Source organism: Rousettus aegyptiacus, unplaced genomic scaffold (assembly GCF_014176215.1).
Source record: "Rousettus aegyptiacus isolate mRouAeg1 unplaced genomic scaffold, mRouAeg1.p scaffold_m13_p_5, whole genome shotgun sequence".
NCBI lineage: Eukaryota > Metazoa > Chordata > Mammalia > Chiroptera > Pteropodidae > Rousettus > Rousettus aegyptiacus.
Window position 1 is genome coordinate 16,977,029 of NW_023416308.1, and position 23,650 is coordinate 17,000,678.

Here is a 23,650-nt window from a genome sequence, read left to right on the forward strand (position 1 = left end):
AGACCACATCTGGGGGCCCTTTGAGCCTCAGGCTCCTCATCTGTGGAATGGCCTAGTTGTCACCTCAGCGGGTATGTGGAGGAGGGCTGGATTTGAGTCTAAGGAGGATCAGAGGAAAAGACCCAGCAGAAGCCAGTGGCCTTCTCAGGCCATGCCAGGTAGTGGGGCCCAGGAGATCCCAGCCTCACAGCCCCTCCAGGAAGAGGCTTTCTGTCCCACCTGTATCATCTAGTCCATGGCTTAAACATGAGGGAACAGGGTGAGGCTGGCTATGTGGCCCTGGGTATCGGGTGCCCTTCCTGCCTAAGGAACCACAGCAGCTATTGGGCCCTGTACAAATTCCTTCTCAATTTCCCGGGAGCTCCTGGACAGCGGGAAGAGTTTTAGTGCTACATACAGGCCAGGGTGGGGCATGGGCAGGGTGCAGGCAGGGCTGGTGGCCGTCCTCAGAGCCACCACCAGGCCCTCCACAGCTGGGCCACGGCTCCATGCAAGGCCGGTGGAGTGGGTGGGGTGTGGCCTCTGGATGTCCAGGCCCTGAAGTACACGCAATGGTGATGGCCCAGGGAGCCGGCTGAGGGGAGGGCTGCAGGCGGTGGTGGGTGTGGAGGTGGCCCCCATGCACCGAGTGCGCCAGGTGCGGTGCCCTGGCGGCGCCTATTTCATGCCGCTGCGCAGCACCTGGTTGGCCGCAATGAGCATGACGCTGATGATGAAGGCGATGGCGAAGGCGCAGATCAGACTCTTGCGCACGCACGTCTGGCGGATCTGCTGGTTGGAGCAGGCTGTGGCCACCCACCAGGGAGCACCAGAGAAACAGAAGGGGACAGTGGAGCAATGGAATCAGGAGCTGCCTGCACTTCTGCACGGGGCGATTCCCATGGGGTACACAGGGACACCAGGCTTGGGGCAGGCAAGGAGGCTCCAGACCCCCTCTGCAAACCCCTGGTTCCTCCCCTGCTCAAGCAGTTGACCCACCCAGGGGGTCCCAGGGGTCAGGCACTCACTCTCCACGTCCACGGGGCACTCCTCAGCCGTGCCCAGGTGGCTCTCCTCCTCCGTCATGATAATGTTCTCGATGTCCTTCATGGACAGGTGCTCACAGAAAGTGTCGTAGAGCAGCCGCTTCAGCTCGTCCACTGTCAGCTTCTGCATGTCGCACTTGGGTTGGGGGAGACACAGTGCTCTGGCCACCACCACCACCACAGTCCCCGCCCTGCACCTGCAGCTACACAAGTCAGGGACGAGCCTCCAGATTCTAGAGGGATGGAAACCACTTGCTCCATTCCTCAAGTCGTTGACCAGCACCAGCCTCCCTATTGTCCAGTGGACAGAAGCCTGGAGTGGTCATTCCCCCTTTACAGAGTGGGCCTGGCCATTCACTGGCCCCAGTACAGCCCTCTACAGTGCACAGCCCTGGATCCCAACCAGCCATGGCATACCTTCCAGAAGACAGTATCAAAGTCAGTCCCGTGGAACCTCTCTGGGATCCCCGAGGTGGAGAGCTTGGGTCCCAGGAGGGTCACAAACTCCTCAAAGTCCACTTGGCCATCACCTAGAGTGGGCACAGGTCCAATCAGTGGGGTCCCAGCCCACTTAGGGGACATTTGCGACCTCAGGCAAGTCCCCTCCTTCTCTGAGCCTTAAGTCAGTTTCAGGGACATCTAACATGCCAGGCTCTGGGCTGATGCTGAAGACACCAAATGTGATGAGGCTCCACGGACAAGGTGGGTCCTGAGCACGTGGGAGATCCTCACGTTCCACTTGGACCCTCCACGGCTTCCCAGCACCCTGCTGCTAACCCAGGGTGGGTGTGGGGCCTGACATCATCCCTACCATACAGGCGGCAAATGAAGCTCAGGAGGAGAAAACCTGCCCAGGCTGCCACCTGCTCTCTGGGTGGAGAAAAGGCAGGGGGAGGAGTGGAACAGGGATGAGGAGGGAACTGGGCATTATTGGTTCTTAGGAGATTTTTCTTAATAAAATACCAGGTGGCAAATACAGGTAAATTAATGATTTTTTATTTTGGGTGGTGAGACCTGGGATATTTAGTATATCCTTTCTACTTTCCTGTACTTTAAATTTTTTAGGGGCAGAGTCTCTGACCTCTGCAGGTGGCTAGGGCTGTCACACTCTCCTTCATTCTCCAGGTTGAAAAATGAGTCCAACCTGGCTGCAAACTGGCATGGGCTTGGGAGTGGCTGGGAGTGGACGGCGTGAGAGGCTCCCATTGGGCTCAGCCTCAGTGGCTCAGGCCCCAGACCTGGCCCCGCAGATGAGGGGTGAGGAAACAAGCATGTAGCAGCACTCACCATCCATGTCTAGCCGCTGGATGATAACTTCCAGCTCCACCTCGTTGGGCATGTAGCCCAGGGAGCGCATGGCCGTGCCCAGCTCCTGCTTGGAGATGAAGCCGTTGCCATCACGGTCAAAGACTTTGAAGGCCTCTCGGATCTCTGAGGGGTGGAGGTGGAGCAAAGCAGGTTGGGACTTTACTCCCAGTCCCAACATCCCGCTTCCCAGACCTCCAGGAACACTGATCCCACAGCCCAAGCCCGGCATCGAGAATCCACTAGATCCTGCAGGTTTGGTCAGAGAAAATTGGCAGATGGCCCAAGAGTCCACCATAGCTGCCCCTGCGAGCTCAGGATGGAGCAGACAACAGAAGTGTGCCCAGTGCAGCAGTAACCAGACTGTCCCCAGTGTCTTGGTCTCAGAGCTCTAGGCTCCCACAACCTCTCCAGGCATACTCAAAAATGACCCCGTGTGTGGGGCCCATGGGTCCCACTATGTGCAGGCAAGGATGCCAGGCAGCCAGTGATTTCTGTGAGCTGCCAAAGCTTCCCTGCCCACCCCACACTCCCATCCCCACTCTCCCTGGTCCCCATCCCACACTTCCTCCCCCTGCTCAGCGCACTCAGCTCGTTAACACTGGCCAACCCTCTAATGGCAGCCACGTGAGGCAGCCGTGCCAGACTAATGGACTGACAGCTCAGCAGAGACTTCTCTGAGAACCCAAGGTTTGGGGAAAGACGGAGGCCTGATGGAAGGGCCGGCTTGGATGTAGGGGCTGCTCCCTCTACCCCATCATACAGAGAGGAAGGCAGGCCTGAGGACCTGGGTAACTTGGGTGGGGAGCCTGGGAACCAGCAACTCAATGAGCGACCTTGGGCAAGCTTCAGATTTACCCGCAGTAAAATGGGCAGTAATGATATCAGGACAAGGGTTTTACCAAGGACATCCAGGAACTATTGAGGGTCCTAATCTTTCCCAGCTCACCTTTGTCTACCTCTGTCTCTGCCTGCTGGCCCTTCATTGTTACTCAGCCCAAGAATGGTCTTAAGGAGCTTTCTCCTTTGGGGGAAAGCAAATCTCAGTCCACTCACATCCTCTCTGCTCCAGCTCCCTGGGTCTCCTTGTGTAATTCACCTGCCAGCCTCCTGGCCTTTGTCTAAGCTGTTCCCCTGGTGGGACTTCAGTAGGCAAAGGCGAGCTTGTTTTCACGTGTGTATTTAGAAATAGAGACAGATGAGATGCCCCCACACTACAGACTTGTAAAATGAGACTCAGAGAAGCTAGGTGGCCAGTCTAGGGTCACTGTGGGGTCAAGGCTATTTCTGGTAAGAACAGGAGTTAGGCTGGCCTGGGCCTGGTCTTATAAGGGTCTGTGAACCTCTGAATCCTGCACTTTGGAGTCATTCCCTGATCCTGCTGGTCCCACTATAGCCCAGAGGGTGTCTGTATATCTCAGGTCACACTGCAAGATGGCTTGGGCTGAGGTCCCAAACTTTATCAAGTTCTTCCCACCGGTGTCTGCATCCAAGCCTAGAGGTTAGATTAGTTGACATTCAGGCTTAGACAGAGACAGCAGGCTAAACCTGAATTGCCCACCACCCCACCCCGACCCTCTGACTCCGAACCTTTGCCCTACCCATCCCAGGCAGGACCTGAGAATCTGCAGAAGAACAGCTAGGATGGGAAATCTGTAAACCCTGAAATCTGTGCACTTCAAGGCCAATTCCCACTTAGAGTTTTCCCTAGGCCACTGAAGAATGGTGAGGTCCCCATCCCCAGAGGTGTGTGAGTAGAGACCTGACAGTTATGGAGACTGCTGAGGGGCTTCCGGTTGCCTGGTAGAGATGGAGGCACTGGACACACAACCAGGCACACCCTCTGCCCCCCTCCCCTCCACACACACAGACACTTAGGTCTCTAGCTGGCACTGCAGCCTTCCTTCCTGACCCAGCCACCGGAATGCTCTTCCTTCACCATGGTGTACTTGAATTCACCCCCGCTCCCAGCATGGGCCTGTCATTCAAACAGAAACATTTCCTGCATAAATGGTTAAATGAATAACTGATTTGGGGAACCCAGACGTCTGGAGCTCACAGAGAAAGTCGCTAAGCAGAAATTCAGGCACTACTTCATGTGAGGTCATCACTGAGATCTCAGGGTGTGATGGCAATATCTTGAACCCCCCTTCCCCGTGGGCTGCAGTGGTTGCTGGCCCCCTCTGCTTTAGTGAACTTGTGCCCAGGCTGTCCCTCCTACCCTGGCAGGGCCCGAGTGTGGCTCCCAGAGCCCAGGGAGCTGCTTCAATTAGAGGCCCTGACCTGCTTCTGGAAGCCCCAAGGAAATGCACTGGGCTGGATGGGAGACAGTGGAGGGGGTGAGAATCTTGGGGTATGTGGGCAGGCAACGGGCCAAGAGGCAGCCCATGGGCCTATGGCCATTTCTCAGGCAGGATTAACTTCCCAAGACCACTAGATAAAGCCAAAGATTGCCACCTCCACATCCACGTGTCCCTTCAGCCACCCCTCCCTGCCATGCCCAGCTCACACCTCAGGCCTGTGCCTGTGCCTTCGTCCATGCTAAGAGCCCTCCCTCAGCCCCTGCTGGCTCCTGAGGCCAAGTTCAGGGACCACCTTCTCCGCCAGATGGTCACTTCTAAGTCACACAGACTCAGGTTCAAATACCAGCTCTCTTATATCCTGGCTGGATGACCTTAGTCTGGGATTTGCTCACCTGTACAATGGGGCTGCAGGATGGCTAAATAAGAAAATTAATTGTGTAAGTGCTCGGCAGCGCTGAGCTTGGCTCAGAGCAGGACACAATAAATAAGAACGTCACGAACGACAGAGCCAGAGAAGGAGAAAGAGGACTAAGTGAGCTCTAGATACCAGACCAGCCTTCTTGTTGGCTGGTGCTGGGACCTGGGGGCCTGTGCTTGGAGTCTGGCTCTGCCCATCAGCAGCTGAATGACTTGGGCAAAGGCATTTCCCTCTCTGAGTCTCAAATGCCTCGTCTGTGAAATGAGAACACAACTTTTGCTCCATCCCTGAGAAGTGGACCCTGCTGGGGGCTCCCTGAATGGGGCAGGTGTCATGACTCCCCTGTTGTTGCTACTTCCATTAGCATCTCCCAGCTGGGTGCATTTCCCCGAAAGCTTCACTCTGTTCCTGCCCCATGATGCTGGAGGAAGCCTGCTGTGCTCCATCTTGGCATGAGGAAGCCTGGCCTGGAAAAGGGCTGGCAGGTCCTCCAGGCAGGGCTGAAACTGCTCCCCACCTGCCGCCTCCCACCCGACACCTCCAATTCCCCCCTGGCCTGTGGAGCTCTGTCAAGGCCTGAATCCCCAACAGGTTCCATGTGATGCCAGCACTCTGTCAAGGAGCTGGAGAGGGGATGTATGGGCTGGAGGTCACTGCGGGGGTAGGACAGTGTCTCTCCTCTGCAGCGATTAGTGCTCTTCCTGGCATTGGTCCCACGCCCCATCGCTTCAGCCTCCCTGAGTTTCTGGCCTGCACAGAGGCGGCTGCTGGGATTGCAAGAAAGAGGGGAAGGAAGGGGGACTTTCCTGCTCCCCATACCCTAATGCTCCTATTTGGCCACTCTCAATCTTCTGTCCAACTGAGCAGGCCAAGTGCCAGCCGCAAAACCCTGCCCTGATGGCTATCTGCCTGTTGGTCTCCCTCCTTCTCTGGCCAGAGAGGGAAGGGCTGGGGCTCGCAGCCTCCCCAATTTCCAATCTCAGATGCTCACATCCGCTGATGCCACTGAGGCCAGCCTCAGTGCTCCTGCAGACCTGGGGGTCTCTGCTGTGTGTATATATTGGGGAGGAGGTACAGGAAGAATCTGGGAGAGCCTCTCACAGGAGGCAGGTCATTCCAGACCAGCTCTGTCCAGCCACATCTACCCTGCCAACTGCCTCCCAGACACAGGATCCCTGGTGCCTCTGCCAGACCTTCAAGGCCCCTTCCACCCAGTCCTTCCTTCTGCCTGCCTTTCTGGCCAGGCCCACTGCACACCCTGTGTCCCTGCCTCATGGGCCTTCACCGATCCCTCTATATTCCAAGCTCTGGAATATATACCTGCAGGGCTACCTTCCTTGGCCTCCCCGCAGTCCCTGCGTCTGGTCCCTGAGCCCCTACTGCGTGCCATGCCCCATACTGACAACTTACATCAAATCCTATCATCAGCAGCCCTGGGGAAGGCAAATGCCAACCCCCTTTTACAGATGGAGAAACTGAGGCAAGAGAGACAAGCAATTGTCCAAGGTTACTTCTCAAGACTAGGGTGCAGAGACTTGGACCCAGTGTTGCCTGGCTGGGAAGCTACTCTTAACCCTGGGTGTGCCACTTCCCTTCCTGGTCCTCCTCCCCCTTAGACTAACCACCCCCTGGATTTCTGCGGCAGGCACATACTGTCTGCAGCATTTCATCCCAAGCTGCCAGGCTCCCTCTTCTCAGCACATGTGGCTCCCCGACTGATGGGCGTCCTCCCAGCAAAGGCCTGGGTGTTACCCAGACTGCCCTGGGACATAAGCACTAATGGAGCATTGGGGAAGTGGAGGGGGCCCAGCGGGGATCTGTGCCAGGAATGGTCACTCTGTCCACGCAGCCCTGGCATTCAAGGATCACTGGGGCCTGCAGAGACTTGGTCTCCTAGAAGGAGGGTTTTCAGGGTGTTTGCAGCCAAGAAGGGGGTCAGTCGTGTGGGATTTCTTGACCTCATCTATAGCTGCCCATGGGCCAGGATATGTGCCGGGACCACTTTAGGCCTGTGCCAGGCCCCTCTGTTCCTCAGGGCCCAGCAGAAGGGGACAGGAGAGAAGCAGGGAGTGCGTTTGGTATGGCTGGTGACTAACGCTCCTGGGCTCCTGCCAGTGTGTCCGCCAGGAGGCCCAAGGGGAGCCTGCGGCCTCCTTGCCCCTGCACTGCCCGCCCTATGTCCCGCTCACCCCCGCATCCTAGCCTCCTCTCAGCTTCTCCCCTTCCTTGGGGGTCTACATTTCAGGGCTAGGAGATCAGGAGAGGTGGAACCCAGTGAGGCCCGAAGCAGAGCTGCCAGGGTCATGGTGGGTGCTGGGAGCAAAAGGAGGGAATGAGGTAGAAGCTGCCTTGCTGTGTGGGGACAATGTTAACTCCTGCCTGAGTGGCCAGGAAGAAGGAATGGATGGGGAATGGAAGGGGGCACTGGCAGGAGGTTTGGGGTGACCCAGGGCAGGAAGAAACAGTTTTAGGAAAGAGATGGCCTATGCCCCATTCCCTGTCCTCTTGCCCCTCATCATACCTTTTCCTTCTCCCAGGCCCTGACTAGGGCTCTGGTTTCTGGGCTTTGGCCCAGACGGGGCAGGGACTTGGACTCTGGGGTTCAAGGCTAGAGACCCAAGGGCAGCGCCCATCCATTTGACCTGCTCACATCAAATACCAGACCTCGTCTCCACCATGGCTGTTCTAGTCTCTGAGAGCTTTTGAGGGGAATTGGTGAAGAGGAGGTAGCTCATAGCCTGTGGTGCAGCGGGGTTGTGGGCGGGGGGATTAGCTGCGTTCTTCCTTTTGATCTACCCTAACCCAGTCTGACTCCTCCAAGATCTGTCCCTTCCAGGGCTTGAGGATAAGGGAGGGCCTCTCTCCATGCCTTCTCATGTGCCCCCACCATTATCCCTGACTATACTGGTGTCTCAGCTGCATCCGCCCCCTCAGTCCCTGATGAGTTCAAGGTCTCAGAGACCCCTGGACCCAAGATACCAAAAAGAGGCCCAACCCCAGGGTGATCTCAGCCCCTCCCCCAACAGTAGACAAGCAGATCAGGGGTTGCAAAGACTCCCATTAGCCCAGAGCCCCTCACTCCACTCCACGTGGGACCCCAGAAGGTCTGGGGGAGGGGAAGCCTGACTGCTTGCCCCCATCCCAGTAGAGAAAGGGCTCCCAGGTCCCAGGGATCTCACTGCTCTCCAGAATCTTCCATTCAGGGACCACAAGCCCCTTCCCTCTGCTCCAATCTCATCTAGCCCTGCTGCCTAAGGTCCCCATTCATGTCAAAAGGCAAAAGGACTTTGGGGGGCAGGTTTGGGTCTCTGCCTCTCTGCCTTTCCTTTCCAGGCTCGGTTATCACGACCAAGCCGTTGAATCTGGCCACTTGTTGTCGCCACCACCTCCCAGGCTGCCTTCCCTGCGCTCTGGGCTGGGGGGGTCCCTGCAGGGCTGTGGGGAAGGGGCTAAGGCCGCAAGGGGCTGGGGGCAGCCCTGCAGCTGGCAGGAGCAGGGCAGTCGCCCTCTCCCCTTCTCCAGCTGCCCAAGCAGATTGGATTTTAAAAGCGACACGAGTGGAATGTCAATACGAGCGCAGAGCCGCGGGCGGGCGCCGCGGAGGGGATCAGGACGCGGGTGCTCCGGCTGGGTCGGCACAAGGGGCGCAGCTCGGACCCCTACCCCAACCTGCTGCGTTGCTGCACCGTCACCGCGGACTGCGAGGCCCCGTGACCCCGCTGCAGGACCCAGCAAGTTTCCGCAGCGCTGGGAACCACGCGGGCAGGGGGAGGGCAGCCTCACCGCCTTGGCGACCCCCACAGCGGCGCCCAGGGGTGCGAGCTGGTCTAGCCTCCCCGCGCAGCTGCTCGCTGGAGCGCCCACCTGACAGCAGGCACCTGCGGACAGCCCCGCGCCCCCCTGCGCCCCTAGCCCGCGCTTCACCTGGGCGCACAGGTAGGAGGGCCAGCGGGCGGGGGTCCCGGCGGGGCACTCACCCTCCAGCTCATCCTCAGGGATGTCCACGGGGCGCTGCTCTGACAGCAGGTTGGGCACGGTGTAGATGCCCCGGTACATCAACGCCGCCGTCACCGGGTGGAACGGCATCTTGGAGGCTCCGCGCCCGCCCGCCCGCCGCAAACTTTGAGGTCGGGGCTCATGGGCCGGCGGCGGCCCGGGGGGCGGCTGGAGCGGGCGGGGCGCGCGGCTGCGGAGGGGGCCCGGCGGCGGCAGCGGTGGTGAGGCGGCTGGCACCCGTCCGGGGGCCTAGCGCCCCCGCGCCCCAGGCCGCCGGTCCATGCCGCCCCCTCCCTCGTCGGGCTCCCGGCCGGGGCCCAGCAGGGGTGTCGGGGGCGGCGCCACTCGGGCGGGCCTCTCCTCTCCGGCCGCCGCGCGCTGCGCCCGCCGCGCCCGCTCCTCCGTGCCCCGCGCGCTCCGCGCTGCTCACCGCCCGCTTGTCCGCTCGCCGGCGCGGCCGCCCGGCCCGCGGCTCCGGCTCTCACCGCCTGTCTTGCTTGCTCGTTCGCTCTGTGCCGCGCTGGCTGCGCTCCCCGCCTCCCCCGCCCTCCCGCCCCCTCCGCGCTCCCCGCCCCCCCTCCCGCCCCTTCCAGCCTCCGGCCCCTGCGCGGCCTCCCCAAGCCCTCTGGGGGCTCTTGCTCCCCTTCGCCTCGGATTCCCCTTTTCCCCTGCGGAGAATTACTCGCCCCCACCCCAAGTCCGCAGCCACCGAGACCACGGTGGGGGTGGGGCCCTTTTTTCCTGCCCCTTAGCGCACCCTCACACACCGTGAACTAAGAGCAGGGAACTGAGGACTAGAGCTTAGCAGCGAGGTGAGGTCGGCCCCAGGGCTGGGTGCTCGAGGACAATCACTCAGTGTTGGTGCAAAGAGAGGCTCCAAGGTGGGGAAACTGAGGCTGAAAGAGAAGGGCGCTGACCAAGGTCATGAGGTAGAAGTGGCAGGCAGGAGCTGGGTCAGGTCTGGGGTAGACTCCCCAGCCCTGTGGCTGGGACCTCCTAGCTGACCTTGCCCCGGCCACCCTGCAATACAGCCCATTCCTGGCTCCTCCCCAAGCCCCAACCCCTCAGCCTGCAGAGGGGGAGCCAAGGTCTGTCTCATGGCCCAGGGGGCATTGAGGGACAGAGAGGTGGCTGGGTGTCTGCAGGGACTGGTTTGAGGGCCTGTCAGTTCAGATGGCTTAAGGTTAGACCAAATGTGTGTGCAAGGTTCACCCAGGCCCCAGAACATGTGTGCACATCTGGATGAGGGGGCACATGTATGCATATATCTGTTATCCACAAAAATGCATACAAGTGTTTGCAAGTCTACGTACAGATGGATGCGGGTCGGGAATGTGTGGACGCCTGTACGTGCTAAGGTTGTGAGCTGGCAGGAGAGGGGAAGACAGGAGCTGCCTGGCAGAAGACCGAGCAGGTGGGGGGCGGCGTGCAGACCTTGGGCTGAGAGTGACATGGACATGTGAACACAGATGTGCATGTATATTTATGGGGGAGGGTATAACCTCTTGGCCTTGCTGTGGTTCAAAGTGTGGACCCTGCGCCTGGAGGCCACATTGGAACCACCTCCCTGCCCCCTTTGGTCCAATCAGCCAATGGCCTCAGTGGGAAAGCTGCTTGCCACAGTCCTGCTCGTCCCTGCCCTTCTCAAGCTGATTACAGTTTTCTGCTTGTCTCTGCTTTTGTTGTTGATTAATCACAGCCCTGTTTTAGGGCCTGGGGAGAGGGGGCTCAGGGAGAAATGCCAGCCTTGGCTGAGCAGGGCTGCACCAGGCCTGGGCCCCAGAACTTCTCAGGCACAGCTCTGGAGGGGGCTCGCAGCAGCATCCAAAACCTACAAAGGAGCCAAGAAGCACCCCAGCTATTTGTCTTACCAGCCTCTGCGGACCAACTGGTGCCCATTAGGACCTGGGGCCGAGGGTATGAGAGACCTCCGGAAAGTCCTCCTCGCCCACCTGTCCCCTTGTTTGATGTTCCACCATTGGAGCCGAGTGCTTCGAGTTCTCTCAGGTCTTCTGGTGGAGCAGAGGAGTGAGAGGATGAAAGAATTCAGAACTCGGAGCCAGACACCTGGGCCTTCTGCATCTACCATCTCCTTGTTGTGGGACCTTAATCACCTCCCTTAACCTCCTGGGGCCTCAGTTTCCTCCGCATGAAGTGAGGGTGGCAATGCTACCTCCCAGGCAGCCATGAGGATGAGGTGATGTGACCTATGAGAGGTGCCTGGCAGTGCTCCCCTATACCTCTTGGGAGTTTCCTATTAGCATGAAAATCCCCCCAAGGAATATGAATTAATAATAATTATAGCTGCTACATATTGATTGAGAGCGTGAGCTGCAGCAGCTCACTCTTGTGGCATTTACTGAGTGGCCAGGCTGCACCAGCCCAGGCCAACTCGTTCTAAATCAGGACCCCTGTTTCGAGGGAGTGTGGGCTGGAATTTGTTGAAGGGCTGGTGGGAAACCCAGCTCCTGGTGATTCCCCAAGAGGCTGCCACAGACCATGTTGATACTTGCCTGACAGAGGGACAGCTCTTGCTGCATCCTCTGCAGCTCCCAGCCTTGCTGCCCTGGTGGAGAATTTTCAAAAAATGGGGCAGAAACAGTCTCTGAGATAAATCAAACAAAAATCAAGTGGGTGGGCTTACAGTGTATGGCCAGGCTCTGCAGGTCTGACATGGGCCTCTCCCAGACCTCAGCCTTGGTCTGTGGCCAAGAGATCAGGCTGTCTACCTTGTGACCAGGCTGCTCCCTGGTGCGAACTCCGCCAGGTCAAAGGGGCAGGACTTGCTGGGGATAATAGCCGCAAGGCCGTAGTGCACCCCACTATTTGGGCCATCCCTGACATCCCATTCCCCTAGTGACTCAGGCTAGTCCCTGTCCTCTCCCCTGGTACAAAGCCAAGTCCCACAGAGCTGGCTGTGGGCCTATGGGGCTTCCACATGCCACCAACTGCACCTGCTTCCCCTTCTCAGGTGTGTATGTGGGTTACACTTAGGCTGTGCAATGTAACCTGCTGAGTCCCCAAAATCTCTGAAGGCAGTTTGTCTTTGTCCCCACCGAAGGGACAAGATTGAGTCATGCAGCCTTATGAGGCAGTGCTGGAAGTTCAAGCTTAGGGTGGAAGCTGGATGGGGACAGGAGCCAGGGCTGCAGGGTCCAAGCTCTGAGCTATACGGACCTCTCCCTGCCTTCCAGGCTCAGAGAAATGCTGCCTCTATGAACCATCATCAATTTCCCTAACCCTCCACTGCTGTGCACCTGGGTCACTGGACAGTCCCAGGTGCAAAGGTCTGGAGTGAGAGGTTGAGGGGGAGCTGCTCATAACTGGGCTCACAGAGCAAGTGTTCTGTGCCCACAGAGCAAGACGGCTAGGCAGCATGGCTGAGGCCGCAGCTCACAGTCCACTGAAGGGCGGTGGGGAAGGAGAGGGCAGTTTTTACAGAGGACATGGAGGCTGGGCTTGAAAAGTCTTTGACATGAAGTAGGAGACACAGTGCCATGAGTAGTAAGAGCTCTGAATGGAGAACCCAGAGTTGGGTATGTGATTTTGGGTGTCTAAGCTCACCTTTTTGAGCCTCATTTTACCTGTTAAATAGAAACACATCTAGCCCCCATAGTGAATGCTTAGATCCTGCATGTGAGTACTCAGTGCACGGAACATGGTGGCTCTTACAATGAGTAAAGGGAACTTCAGGAGGAGGCGGAGCCAGGTAGATAGAAGCTAAGAAGTGTGCGAGGACCACCCCTCAGTTCTGAGAGGCAGTGTCTAGGTCTGCGGTCCCTATATCCTGTGCCTAGCTTAGGAAGGAGACAGGGGCTGGATGAACATCTGCTTAATGAATGAATGAGAAAATGAATGAACGAATGAGTGAATGAATGAATGAACGAACAAACGATCACCCACTCACCCACCCTTCAGCATTGCAGCCCCGTCCTCTTCTCTGCACTTCACAGGGGAGCAGATGGCATGATTGCAAGGTGTGAATTATGTCTGTCGCTCCCCCATCTGGGGAAAGCGCTGCTGCCATCATACTGCACTCCCCAGGGTGTCACTGGGAGGCTTGTAGACCCCTCTTAAGAAGGGTCTCCATGGATCTCACTTGGTTCAGGGTGCTGAAAACACTGGGAGAGGTAACCCACCTGTGACTCTGAGAGAATCCACAAAGTGGCAGGAAGACAGTGGGAAAGAAATGAAGATCATCTTATCCAGAGGCTGGATCCTTCCCTTCTAGACACTGGAGACCTCTCCTGTCAAATCAGTACGCTCCCCACACTCCTCAGCCAGGAGACCACTCCTCTGAGGCCGCTACTCTCACCACTCATGTTCAGCACCAGGGAGAGCTCCTGGCAGAGCCCGCTGCCAGGGGCTCTGGCGAGTAGAGTGAAGTTACTGAGGGACATTGAGAGCCCAACAAGGCAATTAAGGACCTCATTGTCCAGAGGAGGAAATCAAAGTAGAGGGAGGGTACGCACTAAGCTCAAGGTCATGCCAGGACTGCTGACAGCAGCCCTGCTTGAGCCGGGGGTGCTGCTGGGGAGGTGGGAGGTGCATAAGGTGGGGGAGTGGCTGTCCGGGGAGGGCAGAGACTCTGGCCTCTACTCCTTGGCTAGGGAATAATATTGTTCCAAGAACCCGCTGGGGACAGTGTCTGGAGGTGAATAAAATATTCATCGTCTGGGCAAACTCACACAGTCACTTGATGAATAATGGAATTTATAGACTTGCAGAGGCAGACCCAGCCGGGAGAGGGTGTGGGCCAGAACCTAGAAGCCCCTGTTTCCTCTGATCCTACTCTTCCCTGGGCACCTGCTCTGAGCCCTCAGATGCCATCTCTCACAGGCGACAAGGGTAGACTGGGCAGAAAAGGTGACAGAGTTCACAAGAAGGAACGAAGGATGAAGGGGATGGGTCCTTAAATTTGTTGCTTCTTGAGAAGCAAGTTGGTGATGGAGAAAGAGCACTGGACTTGGAGTCTGGTGTGGCTGGGATAAACCCTGACTGATATTACCAGCAATGTACCCTGAATGTGGTACCTGTCCTGCCTCAGTTTCTCTTCTGTAAAATGGGTTGATGTTGCCATTACACAGCCAACCAGGGGTGCTGTGAGGATCTGCTGAGATGATGAAGGTGGCAGTGCCTGGTGCTGCTGTTCCTGGCACACACAGTGCTGACACATGTTGCCGAAGATGGAACTTTAGAGCCTCCATCTCTGGCCTGCAGGCTCCCCTGAGCCCAGAAGTGGTCTAGAAGGCAGAGGGAGGCATGGCCACAGGAGCAGAGAAGCCTCAGGGCAGGGTTTATCAATAAGTGCAAAAACCTGGTCCTGGAGAGACAGGCATTCACTCTGCTCCCTACCCCCCACCCGACCCAGGAGAGTTTTCTCCTACCTGCCTGGCCTGGGGCCTGGGCAGAGGCATTTTTTCAGAAGCTCCCCAGGAGCTTCTAAGATGCAGCCAAAATTAGAAACACTGCTCCAAAGGAAGAAGGCCTGATGGGGGAAACTGAGTCTAGGGAGGGCGAGTGGAATTTAGGCATGTCCCCGCTGGGCCTTGGTTTCTCGCTCTAGGAAGTGGGAGCTTACCCCCGGGGCATGGCTAGGCTGCTAGCTGGAAAGGAGATGTGGGTACCGAGGGCCCAGCCCCTGCTCCAGGCCCACTTCCTGAATGATAGTTGTGACAGCTGGCAGGAGAGGAGGCGCCAGGCAGCTCCTAATTGCTCTGGGATCTCAGATCCTTGCCTCAGTCTGCTGCCTCTGACTAGACACTCCACCAACCTGCCTGGGGCAGCTGCTCCCCCAGAAGAGGCCTCCTCTTTTGTTGGTCTGTGGTGGTGAGGGGTGGGGTGAGAGGCGGCTCTCCCTGCAAGGTCTCACCATCTTGGGAGTGAGGTGAGGCTGGGACCCTGAAGTCTCCCAGAGGCCTGCACCCTTAACTCTGCATCCTTCTGTGTGGCATGAAGGGCAATGTGTAAGCTTCCACTTGAACAGGGAACTGCAAAGGTGCTGAAATGTGCACACCCTTGCCAAGGGTCACAAGCATGTCCTCTCCGGTCAGATCCAAGAGAGAAACTGTGTGACCTCAGGCAAGCCATTGGAACTTGGAATCTTAGTGCCGCATCTGGGAATTAGGGCACCTGTTTCTCAGGGTGAGCGCAGAAAGAGGAAGTTGCCAAGCCCAGGGTCCAGGCAGAGCACAAATGTTCCCTGTCACTGTTCCAGTGGTGTCTCAGAGGGGTTCTTGAGGTGCTGCAGACCAGAAACCCTTACCACGCCCCTTGGGCTGAGTTTTCAGGTTGATGCACGCCTTCCTGTCTCTGGTTGCCCAGACCCCTCCTGTCATCCCTCAAATTGTCTCTCAGGAGAACCAAATTATTTACCTGGCTTCAGCCATCTAGCCCAACATTTACCCTTCCCTATGTGTGAGCTGCTGCTTTGGCCTGCTGCCACGTGGCCTGGGTGCAGCCTGTGTTTGCACACCTCCAGGGATGGGAAGCTCACTACCCTTCAGAGGCAAAGCCAGCTCTTGCCTATTCCCTGGGTTCTGGCTTTATGCTCCAGTATTTCCCCCGTTCTGAAACAAGGCACTGAGGGGCCCCCAAAAGGGGGCCCTGCATGTCACCTGGGATACAGACAATGCTGACCATTGATGAGCAGCTCTTCAGAGTGGCACCTCATACTCCACATCATGTAATGAAGGCACCTCGAGCCTGTAGGCAGAGGGCATTGTGGTGGCAGAGATGGGGCAGGGAAAGTGGGGGCCAGACTTTCAGATGAGGGTCAACAGCATGGTTAGCTTGGCACTGAGAGAATGGGACAGGGGATGGGTGAGTTTTGAGAGAGGATTGTGGAGGAGGCCTAGACTGGAGGTGCTGTCCAGGGAGGGGCTGGTCTTGCCAGAGCTCCTCCTACCCCGGCTGCCACCAGTTCTATAGGAAACTGGGCTATGATCATTTTGGAGTCCCCATGTTGGGGGACGGGGCTAGGGCGGAGCACTAGGATGCCAGGGGTGGTAGGTGGAGGGACTTCCTTCTAAACCACTGTCCTCCAGGGCTGAGCTAAGCCTGCAGCCCTGGCCCTAGCCGCCTGGCGCTCCACCCAAGGGCCCGCTAATGGGCCTCTTTGGCCCACAGTGCCCTGGTTGTGTCGAGCCTAAGTGATGATAAAATCGACAGCAGTTTAATTGGTAATTTTAATCCTGGACAGAGCAGTAATGGCGTTACTAATTGGATCGTTAGAGATTTGTGCTTTATAGCTGTGTAATTAGAGGAGCTGTGGGGGACCAGGGTGAACTGCGGGGCCACGCAGGGCCATGGGCAGGGAGTAGGAGGCAGGGCCCCTTTCCTACTGGGACTGGGTCACCACTGGGACCTCCTGCTCTTCTGCTGCTCCTTGGGGCAGCTGAGTGAGGCAGGTCCCTGCCACAGGTCTACATAAGCCCATACCAGACCTGGGGTCCCATCATGCCAGGAGGATGTCTCCAAGAGCACTACACAAAGGGACCCCAAAGCCCAGTTCTCTATAGAATGGGGTGGAGGGGCTCCCACAAGCCCAGCCTCTCCCTGCGTCCTCACATGCATATCCCCTGTGCTCACATGGGCTCACACAGCTCTGTGCAGCCTTGCCTGTGAGCTCACTGCAGACATCAATGTCCTGCCTGTATAAGCAAAACCGTAAACCTGTGCCCTCCCACTTCTGGTCCCTGGGACTCTGGGTAACCACGGAGTGTCCTCGTTTTAGAATAGGAAGGGGGTCTTAGATCCTCTCGCCCTACTCATTTCTCAGATGGGGAAACTGAGGCCCAGGGAGAAGAGGCTGAGTGAGTAAAAGCCAGGACAATAAACCAGAGCAGTGGGAGAACGGGTCGTCTGTGTGTGTGTGTGTGCTCCACGCTGGTCTTTCGTGAGTGTGAGGCCCACCAGCCCTGAACACCAACCTTCGGTGGCCTCTCTGCTCACACACAGCTGCCATTCTGCACCCGTGTGACTATCTCACGTGTATATCTGCACCCACGTGAAGGGTGCACGAGTCGAGTCAACCAACTGGAGCATGGAGAGGGCTGAGGTGAGCCCGGCCCCTACCTTAGGTACACAGGGAAGACATTGTGGGGTGCCTCGTGGAGGGGAGGCAGGTTGAGCGTCCTTTGGATTGAATTCACAAAAGGCTGGAAGTAAGCTCGGCACTCAGTAAACGTTTGCTGGATTAATTAATGAAATAAAAAAAAAAAAGGAAGAAAAAGAACAGGGAGCAAAGGAAGGAGGGAGGACAGACAAACCAGGGACAGACAGCCTCTGTCACATGTCCCTCCCATTGGCCCCCTAACCTACCACTGGTCACTGGCCTAAACTCAAGCACGATTCCCTCACAGCCTTCCAGTGGCATCTACCTTATTCTGAGTGAGAGCCCAAATCATCCAGGGGCCCCAAATACCTCCCTCTTCATCTCTCTGCTCTTACCGCTCCAGCTGCCTCACCTGGCCCCCTCCTACTCTTGGCGGAGAGCCAGGCACCCTCCTGCCTCAGGGCCTTTGCATTTGTTGTGTGTCTCCCAGGAATGCTCTGCTCCCAGACGTCTGCACTGCTCACTCCTTAGGTCTTTACTCAAAAGTCACCTTCCCAATGGGCCTTTCCTGGCCACCCTAGCTTAAACACATACACACACACACACACACACACACACACACACACACACACACACGACCTGTTCTCCCACTGCTCTGCTTTATTGTCCTGGCTTTTACTCACTCAGCCTAACGCACTGTGGACTCTTCTTTCTTGCGTGGTGCGAGATTTTGTTCACTGCATCCCTATGTTGTGACATACAGGAGCTCATACATAGTTGTTGGATGGATGGATGGATGGATGGATGGATGGATGGATGGATGGACTGGAGAATCCCTACAGAGGCAGCCCTGGCAGGTGAGAGCAGGTGCAGGGATGAAGAGACAGGAGGCTGATGTGGGGCTGTGAGCCCTTCCCTCTGGCTAGCCAGGAGATAGGCCCCAGCTACCTACATTAGCAAATTACTCCGGGGGTGGGGGTCAGGGAGATAAAATCTCTGTTCTCCTGCCAAATGCTCAACCTTGGTGCCCTCCACCTACAGGCCATCAGACCTACCTATACTCCCTTTCAGCCAGACCACCCTGTAGCCTGAACCATGTCCTCATCCTCCCCCATAATAAGTGGCTACCCCAGGGTGGGCTTTGAGACTTTGAGGGGGGGGCCCTCTTCCACTGGCCCCAACGCCCTGTTCAAAGGCAGGAGACAGTGCCTGAAATACCACCATCGGCCAAGGTGGGTCACACTCAGGGTCCAGAGCTCTCAGCAATGCCCTGCCCACCCACCTGGCAAGCTGCCTCAGGCTTGTCAGGTGATATATGGCCCACTGGCCCTGCCAGGAAGCTACAGCAGATGGATGGGCAGTGCTGAGGGGTGGGCTCAGAGCCAGGAGCCAGGAGCAGGGTGGGGGAGGTGCCTGGCTCCAGAGAAAGCCATTCCCGGAAGGCCACCCTCCCTAAAGAGGGCAGGACAGGGAGTACTGGATTTGTCTCAGGCATGGCTCCCACGGTGTGGCCCTCCGTGTAGGGAAGTGCAGGGAGGTGGGGGCTTCTGGCTCCTCATGCATCTACCCAGGCCTCAGTTTCCTCATCTGTGAAATGGCAATGAAGCACCTGCTGGGAGAGGGCAGAGAAGATCATCTGAGAGAATGCACGCCGAGCACAGTCCCAGACTCGGGGGTGCTCTGACCTCGAGCCCCAACCCTGCGAGGCCTGGTGGTGGGCTAGGGAGCGGTTGTCCCTAAAACCCTGCTTCTTCTTCCCTGTATCTCTCCACCTGACCCCATCTTCTATCTCCCCTCTCCTGACCTTTGGGAGGATTGAATAGCCAGCGAGGGACGCAACCTTGGTAAATTTCTAGTTCAACCTCCTTCGCATTTTTCACGTGGGAACACTGAGGTCTCGATAGAGGAAAGACCTGCCTACGGTCATGGGGGAAGGCTTGGGGACCCTTCATGGTGATTTCTGAAAGAAACCCTCTCCCCATCATGGACCGGGGAGGGTGGGGAGTGGGAGGCTGGTGCCGCTGCCCAGCAGGTGGGAAAGGACAGGCAGGACAGCACTGAGCACAGGGAAGGGGGCCGCGGGGGCAGCGGTGCAGTTCCTGTGGCCGAGTCAGGATGCGCCAGACGCCTCTGTGGGCTCTGTCTGCGTCCAAGGAGACCAGGACACCAGGCGGACGGACAGCGTGTCCTTGCTGCCTGGGCCTGGAGGAGGAATGGGGATTGGGGGTGGGGGGGTCATTCTGGGAACCAGGGCTGCCTGCAGATCTGAGAGGTGTCTCCCAGCATCTATTCACTTACCCTGCTTCCCAAAAATCCCGGACCCCACATGGGGCTCCCAATGGCTGCGAATGCACGACACAGATCTGGTGGTCACGTGAGGGGTATAGGCTTGCAAGGATGCACGTGGGCATGTCAGTACAGACAGGTGCAACTGTGGCCAGGTGTGTGTGCACGCTTATGTTCTAGGGTGGAAATGCACATGCAGGGGTCTTAATACCTGAGGCCCAAGAACCCAGGGCCGGGGCAGAGCAGGTGGCCAGTTGTGGGCACATGCATCTGTGTGCGCAGTGCACTTTGCACGTGTGGACTTCGCACATACAGGCGTGGATGAGTTGTGGATGTATCTGGGTGGGTGTGGGAGAGATGTGCTCCCTCAGCATGCACCAGGCCCTGCACAATTTCGGCCTTAGCTTTAGTCAAAAAAAAAGAAAAGAAAAAAAAAAAGAGAAAAAAAACAGGGTCAGCCCCACATTGTCAGATGTGGAGAAAACCCAGGGCAGCAGCCTGCCTAGGCTGCTGGGGTGCCTGCCTGTAAATTCAGGAGAAAGACCCCTGCCCCGTCTTCCACAGGGTAAGGCTCAGACAAGAAAATGTCCCAGGTGGGAGACAGGTTTGACCCTGAAGAAAGGCTCTGTAGCTGATCATGGGCTAGGAACACTATTCTGGAAGGTGAGTCTTGCTCTGGACTTGTTTGGAGTAGGGGCAGGACATGGTTTTTGAATCCCAGAGTTGGATGAGGCCTTTGAGGTCACTCGGGGCAGCCCCCACTTCATATGGCCTGGCGCTAACCCGAGGCCAATGTCCAGGACTCTTGCAGAGGAGGGGGCCCCCGCTGGAGGGTCTCGTCCCTTCTCTGAGCCTGCGTCCTCGGCTGTGGAACAGAACCCTCACTCCTGCCCCACACTCCTCCGGGGTCCCTGCTGGAGGGCTGGAGACCCAAGGTCATCTCAGGGACAAGGTGGTCCCACCTGTGCTCTCCTGCCAGTCTGGGGGGGACTATGAGCCTGGGAAGAGAGGGAAAGAGGGGAACCGAAGGGATCGGAGGCAGGGAGACAGGCCTTCCAGTTCAGTTAGTGAAGGGATTTGTCATTTTAATGATGTGATATTTCTTGCCTGGCTCCTGTCCGTGGCAGCACGAAGGGACAGCTGCCTCCCTGAATGAGGCAGTGCTGGTGCTGGTGGGGGTGTCCTCAGACACCCATGCCCAGCCAGGCTAAGCCTGGGGACGTGGTCTGGACGCTGGGGTTGCAGGGGCTCTCGGCTCTCACACAACCCTACCTCCAGCCCAGCTCTGCCTCTCCTCCCTGCATGACCTTGGGCAAGTCCTTCCCCATTACCAAGGCTTGGTTTCCTCATCTATTAAAATGGGGCTAATTCTATCAGCCCCGCCCCTGGCTTCCTGCAGGGACCACTGTCTGCTCCAGTCTTTCACACGCCTCCCCTCCACTGACTCTTCCAGTCCCACCCACCAGGACCTCCCTCTGCTCCTCAGTTTCTGCAGACCCTCAGCAAGCTGCCCTCCCCTGGCAGCAGCAGGGTCTTTTGGAAGTGCCGACTTGGCTCCTCAATCCTCTCACCCAACCTGGCCTCACTCCCTGGCCCTCTCTGATCCCCTACCCCCATCTCATCTCCCTGCCTGAGTCATCCTGACTTGTCGAAACTTCGTGAACATGCCTTGCCTTTTCTCACTTCTAGGCCTTTATCTAAGCTGCTCTCTTCCTGCCTTAGTCAGACCCCTCACCCTGGTCCCTCAGATCTGGTCAGAGCCTCCTCTGGCTCTCATAGCTTCCCTCTATTTGCCTTGTGACCACACTGGCCACACTGTCTTGCTTGCTCTGTGTTCCGGTACATAGTAGGCCCTTGACGTGTTTGTTGAATGACTGAATGAGGGACTACAGAGCCACCCTCCTGATCCCGGAGCACAGCAGCAAGGATGTGGGTGACAGTGGCAGCAAGGGTGGCCCAGCAGGCAGTCTATCCATCAGCCTGGCGCTGTGCCTGACCAGATGGAGCCAAGCCCCTGGGGAGGGGAGAGGAGGAAAAGATCCATCACCCGATGGTCGGTCCGCACGTGTGTGGGCGTGATGCACCTGCCCCCCATGGGATCCTCATTCATCATGCTGTCCCTGGGACGCTGGGAGAGGCTGAGCAGGCGGCAGCCCTTCTCTCAGGCTCCACAGGGCTGCAAACTTCAGGATGTCTGCAGCTCTCTAGCGCGCAGGGGAAGCTGAAGCGAGGAGGAGGATAGCGGAAGTTAGAAGTGGGAACTCTGGGACCAGCTCAGCCAGTGTTTGAGTGACAGTCCTGTGATTCACTCGCGTGACCCTGGGCAAGTCTCTGGCATCTGGGAAAAGGTCCTCATTTGTAAAATGGGGATACAGCAGTGTCACCTTACACAGAAGAGGAGAGGATTCACAAATTTGAGGCTCATGACTGTCTTGCAACCCCTGCCCGGCTCCTCGGGCTGGCGGAGGAGGAGGAGGCTGTGGTGGCTTCAAGTGGCAGGGCCAGCGGATTCAGGCAGGACTGGCTAATTGTCTAGGTCGTTGTGGGGGATGGAGGGTGGGAAAAGGAGACATTGACGGGGTGCTCCTCTGGGCCACGGGGCTGAGAGAGGGGGTGGTGGCCTGATGACCAGGCACTATGATGATTATAGCTCAGCTGTCCTGACCAGCTGGCAAGGGGGACGTCATGCCCCAGACTCTCTCTCGGCCCCCACACTGCTTGCTGGGAAGTCACCACCTCCCTCCTCCTCTTTTCCTCCTCCTCCTCAGCACTCTAATTATAAAAACAAATGCTTTCTGAGCCATAATTTCACCTGAATTGCACAACGGCCTAGCAAGTGGGGTAAGATTCTCAGGCACATTAAGATCCTCATTCCACAGACGGGAAAACCAAGACCCCGTCATTCACTCGGCAAATCAGTACCGAGCACCTACTTTGTGCTAGGCTCTCTGCTGGGCACAGGGTAATTAGACAAGAAGGTTTTGGCCACCTGCTTGCCCCAGCTGCTCTGGAAGTTACAGGTGGATCAGGACTGGGTTTCGTGTCCAACATGCTAGATAAATGAGAATGATGGGAGATCATTCTCACGTGTGTGCGTGTTCCCTGGCAGTTGTGGGGTGCTCGGTGGCAGGCACAGTGCTGAGCACTTTCAGCACATTGTCTCATTTACTCATCCAAGGCAGACATAAGTGACCCCGTTTTTCAGCTTTGAAAACTGGAGCCAAAGCAGTGAGGTGACTTGCTTGGGGACCCCCAGCTGGGAAGAGGCGGAGCCCACGCCTGCACCCAGGACTCTGCCAGGTCCACAGGGCCCTGCCATGGACAGCTGCCAGTGGAGAGGCAGGTGAATGAACAAGTGCGTGCGCCCGGCAGCACCAAGCCCAACCGCATATCCCCAATTCCTTCCCTCCTGGGGCTGAGGCCGGGACTGGGACCTCTCCTCCCAGAATTTGCCTCCACCTCTGGACAGTCCCTCTCACACCTGTCGTGCCCAGGGTCTTGTCCCCACTGCTGAGCCCCGTCAGAGGGCCTGTGGCCACACCCAAGGGATGTGAGAGGAGGACTTCGTCCAGTCTGCTTCGAGCTGGGCCGGAGGAAGGGGTTCAAACCTCATTTCTGAGAATTCACTTGGCCTCTCTGAACCTCAGCCTCTTGCTGTCTCATGTGGGAGCAACGGTGACTGCACAAGGCTCTCATGATGTCACCAGGAAATGACCTAAGTGGGAGCCACTGCCACGAACTGGAGCTGGTGTATACAGTACAGCGTACATGTGGCCTTCCTGGGACGGCTGGGGATTAAGGAGACAGACCAAGGATGGCCTGGCCAACACAGATCACTGTTGTTAATATTTCCATCCTCCTCGTTGTCTGGCCAGAGCAGGTGCTCAGGGGGATGTTTGTGTCCCTGACCCCAGGGTCAGTGCCAGGGTGAGAGGTTGGGACCTGCCCTCCTGTGTAAGGCAGTAGGGCTGGGTGGCCTGAGAGGAGCTGGAGGGCTTGGGGCGGAGGCTGTGCTTGCCCTGTGCTGACCTACACAGCGGAGCAGAGCCGCCTCTAATGAAGTGGGCTATCCTCAGGCTGGCACTGATTTCACGTCTGGGTGGCCACCTCCCAGCCGGTAAATGTCACTGGAGAGAGCAGACTTGGCACCTAGCATGGACCCAGTCTTGCATGGGGTGAGCAGACTGCCAGAGGGGCTGGGGATGCCCTTGGAATGCTGATACCGATCCAGGACTCCAGACTCTCTAGACTCCTCTCCAAG

The 23,650-nt window shown here is 57.5% G+C and overlaps 1 protein-coding gene across 2 annotated transcripts; it reads right to left on the reverse strand.

Annotated features, from left to right (window-relative positions):
- Positions 1–657: 657 nt before the first annotated feature.
- Positions 658–9,138, reverse strand: CABP7 (calcium binding protein 7). 2 transcript variants are annotated; one of them, XM_016164349.2, is made up of 5 exons: positions 9,029–9,138; positions 2,313–2,456; positions 1,443–1,555; positions 1,008–1,161; positions 658–785 (listed from the first exon to the last, which is right to left on the reverse strand). In XM_016164349.2, exons 1-5 carry the CDS (start codon positions 9,135–9,137, stop codon positions 658–660), a joined length of 648 nt encoding a protein of 215 aa, XP_016019835.1. In that variant the 5' UTR covers position 9,138. The 2 variants fall into 2 exon arrangements, with proteins under 2 accessions (XP_016019835.1, XP_016019834.1); XM_016164348.2 differs by lacking the exon at positions 9,029–9,138 and having other exon boundaries at positions 2,313–2,628.
- Between the last annotated feature and the right edge of the window lie 14,512 nt (positions 9,139–23,650).

Excerpts from the sequence above, each read along its gene's own strand:
- CABP7 (XM_016164348.2), bottom strand. The coding sequence starts at position 2,628 with ATGGTGGACTCTTGGGCCATCTGCCAATTTTCTCTGACCAAACCTGCA. Across the intron at positions 1,556-2,312 it reads CCAGCGGCTAGACATGGATG|GTGATGGCCAAGTGGACTTT; the intron begins GTGAGTGCTGCT and ends TGCCCACTCTAG. Across the intron at positions 786-1,007 it reads GTGCCCCGTGGACGTGGAGA|CCTGCTCCAACCAGCAGATC; the intron begins GTGAGTGCCTGA and ends GGGTGGCCACAG.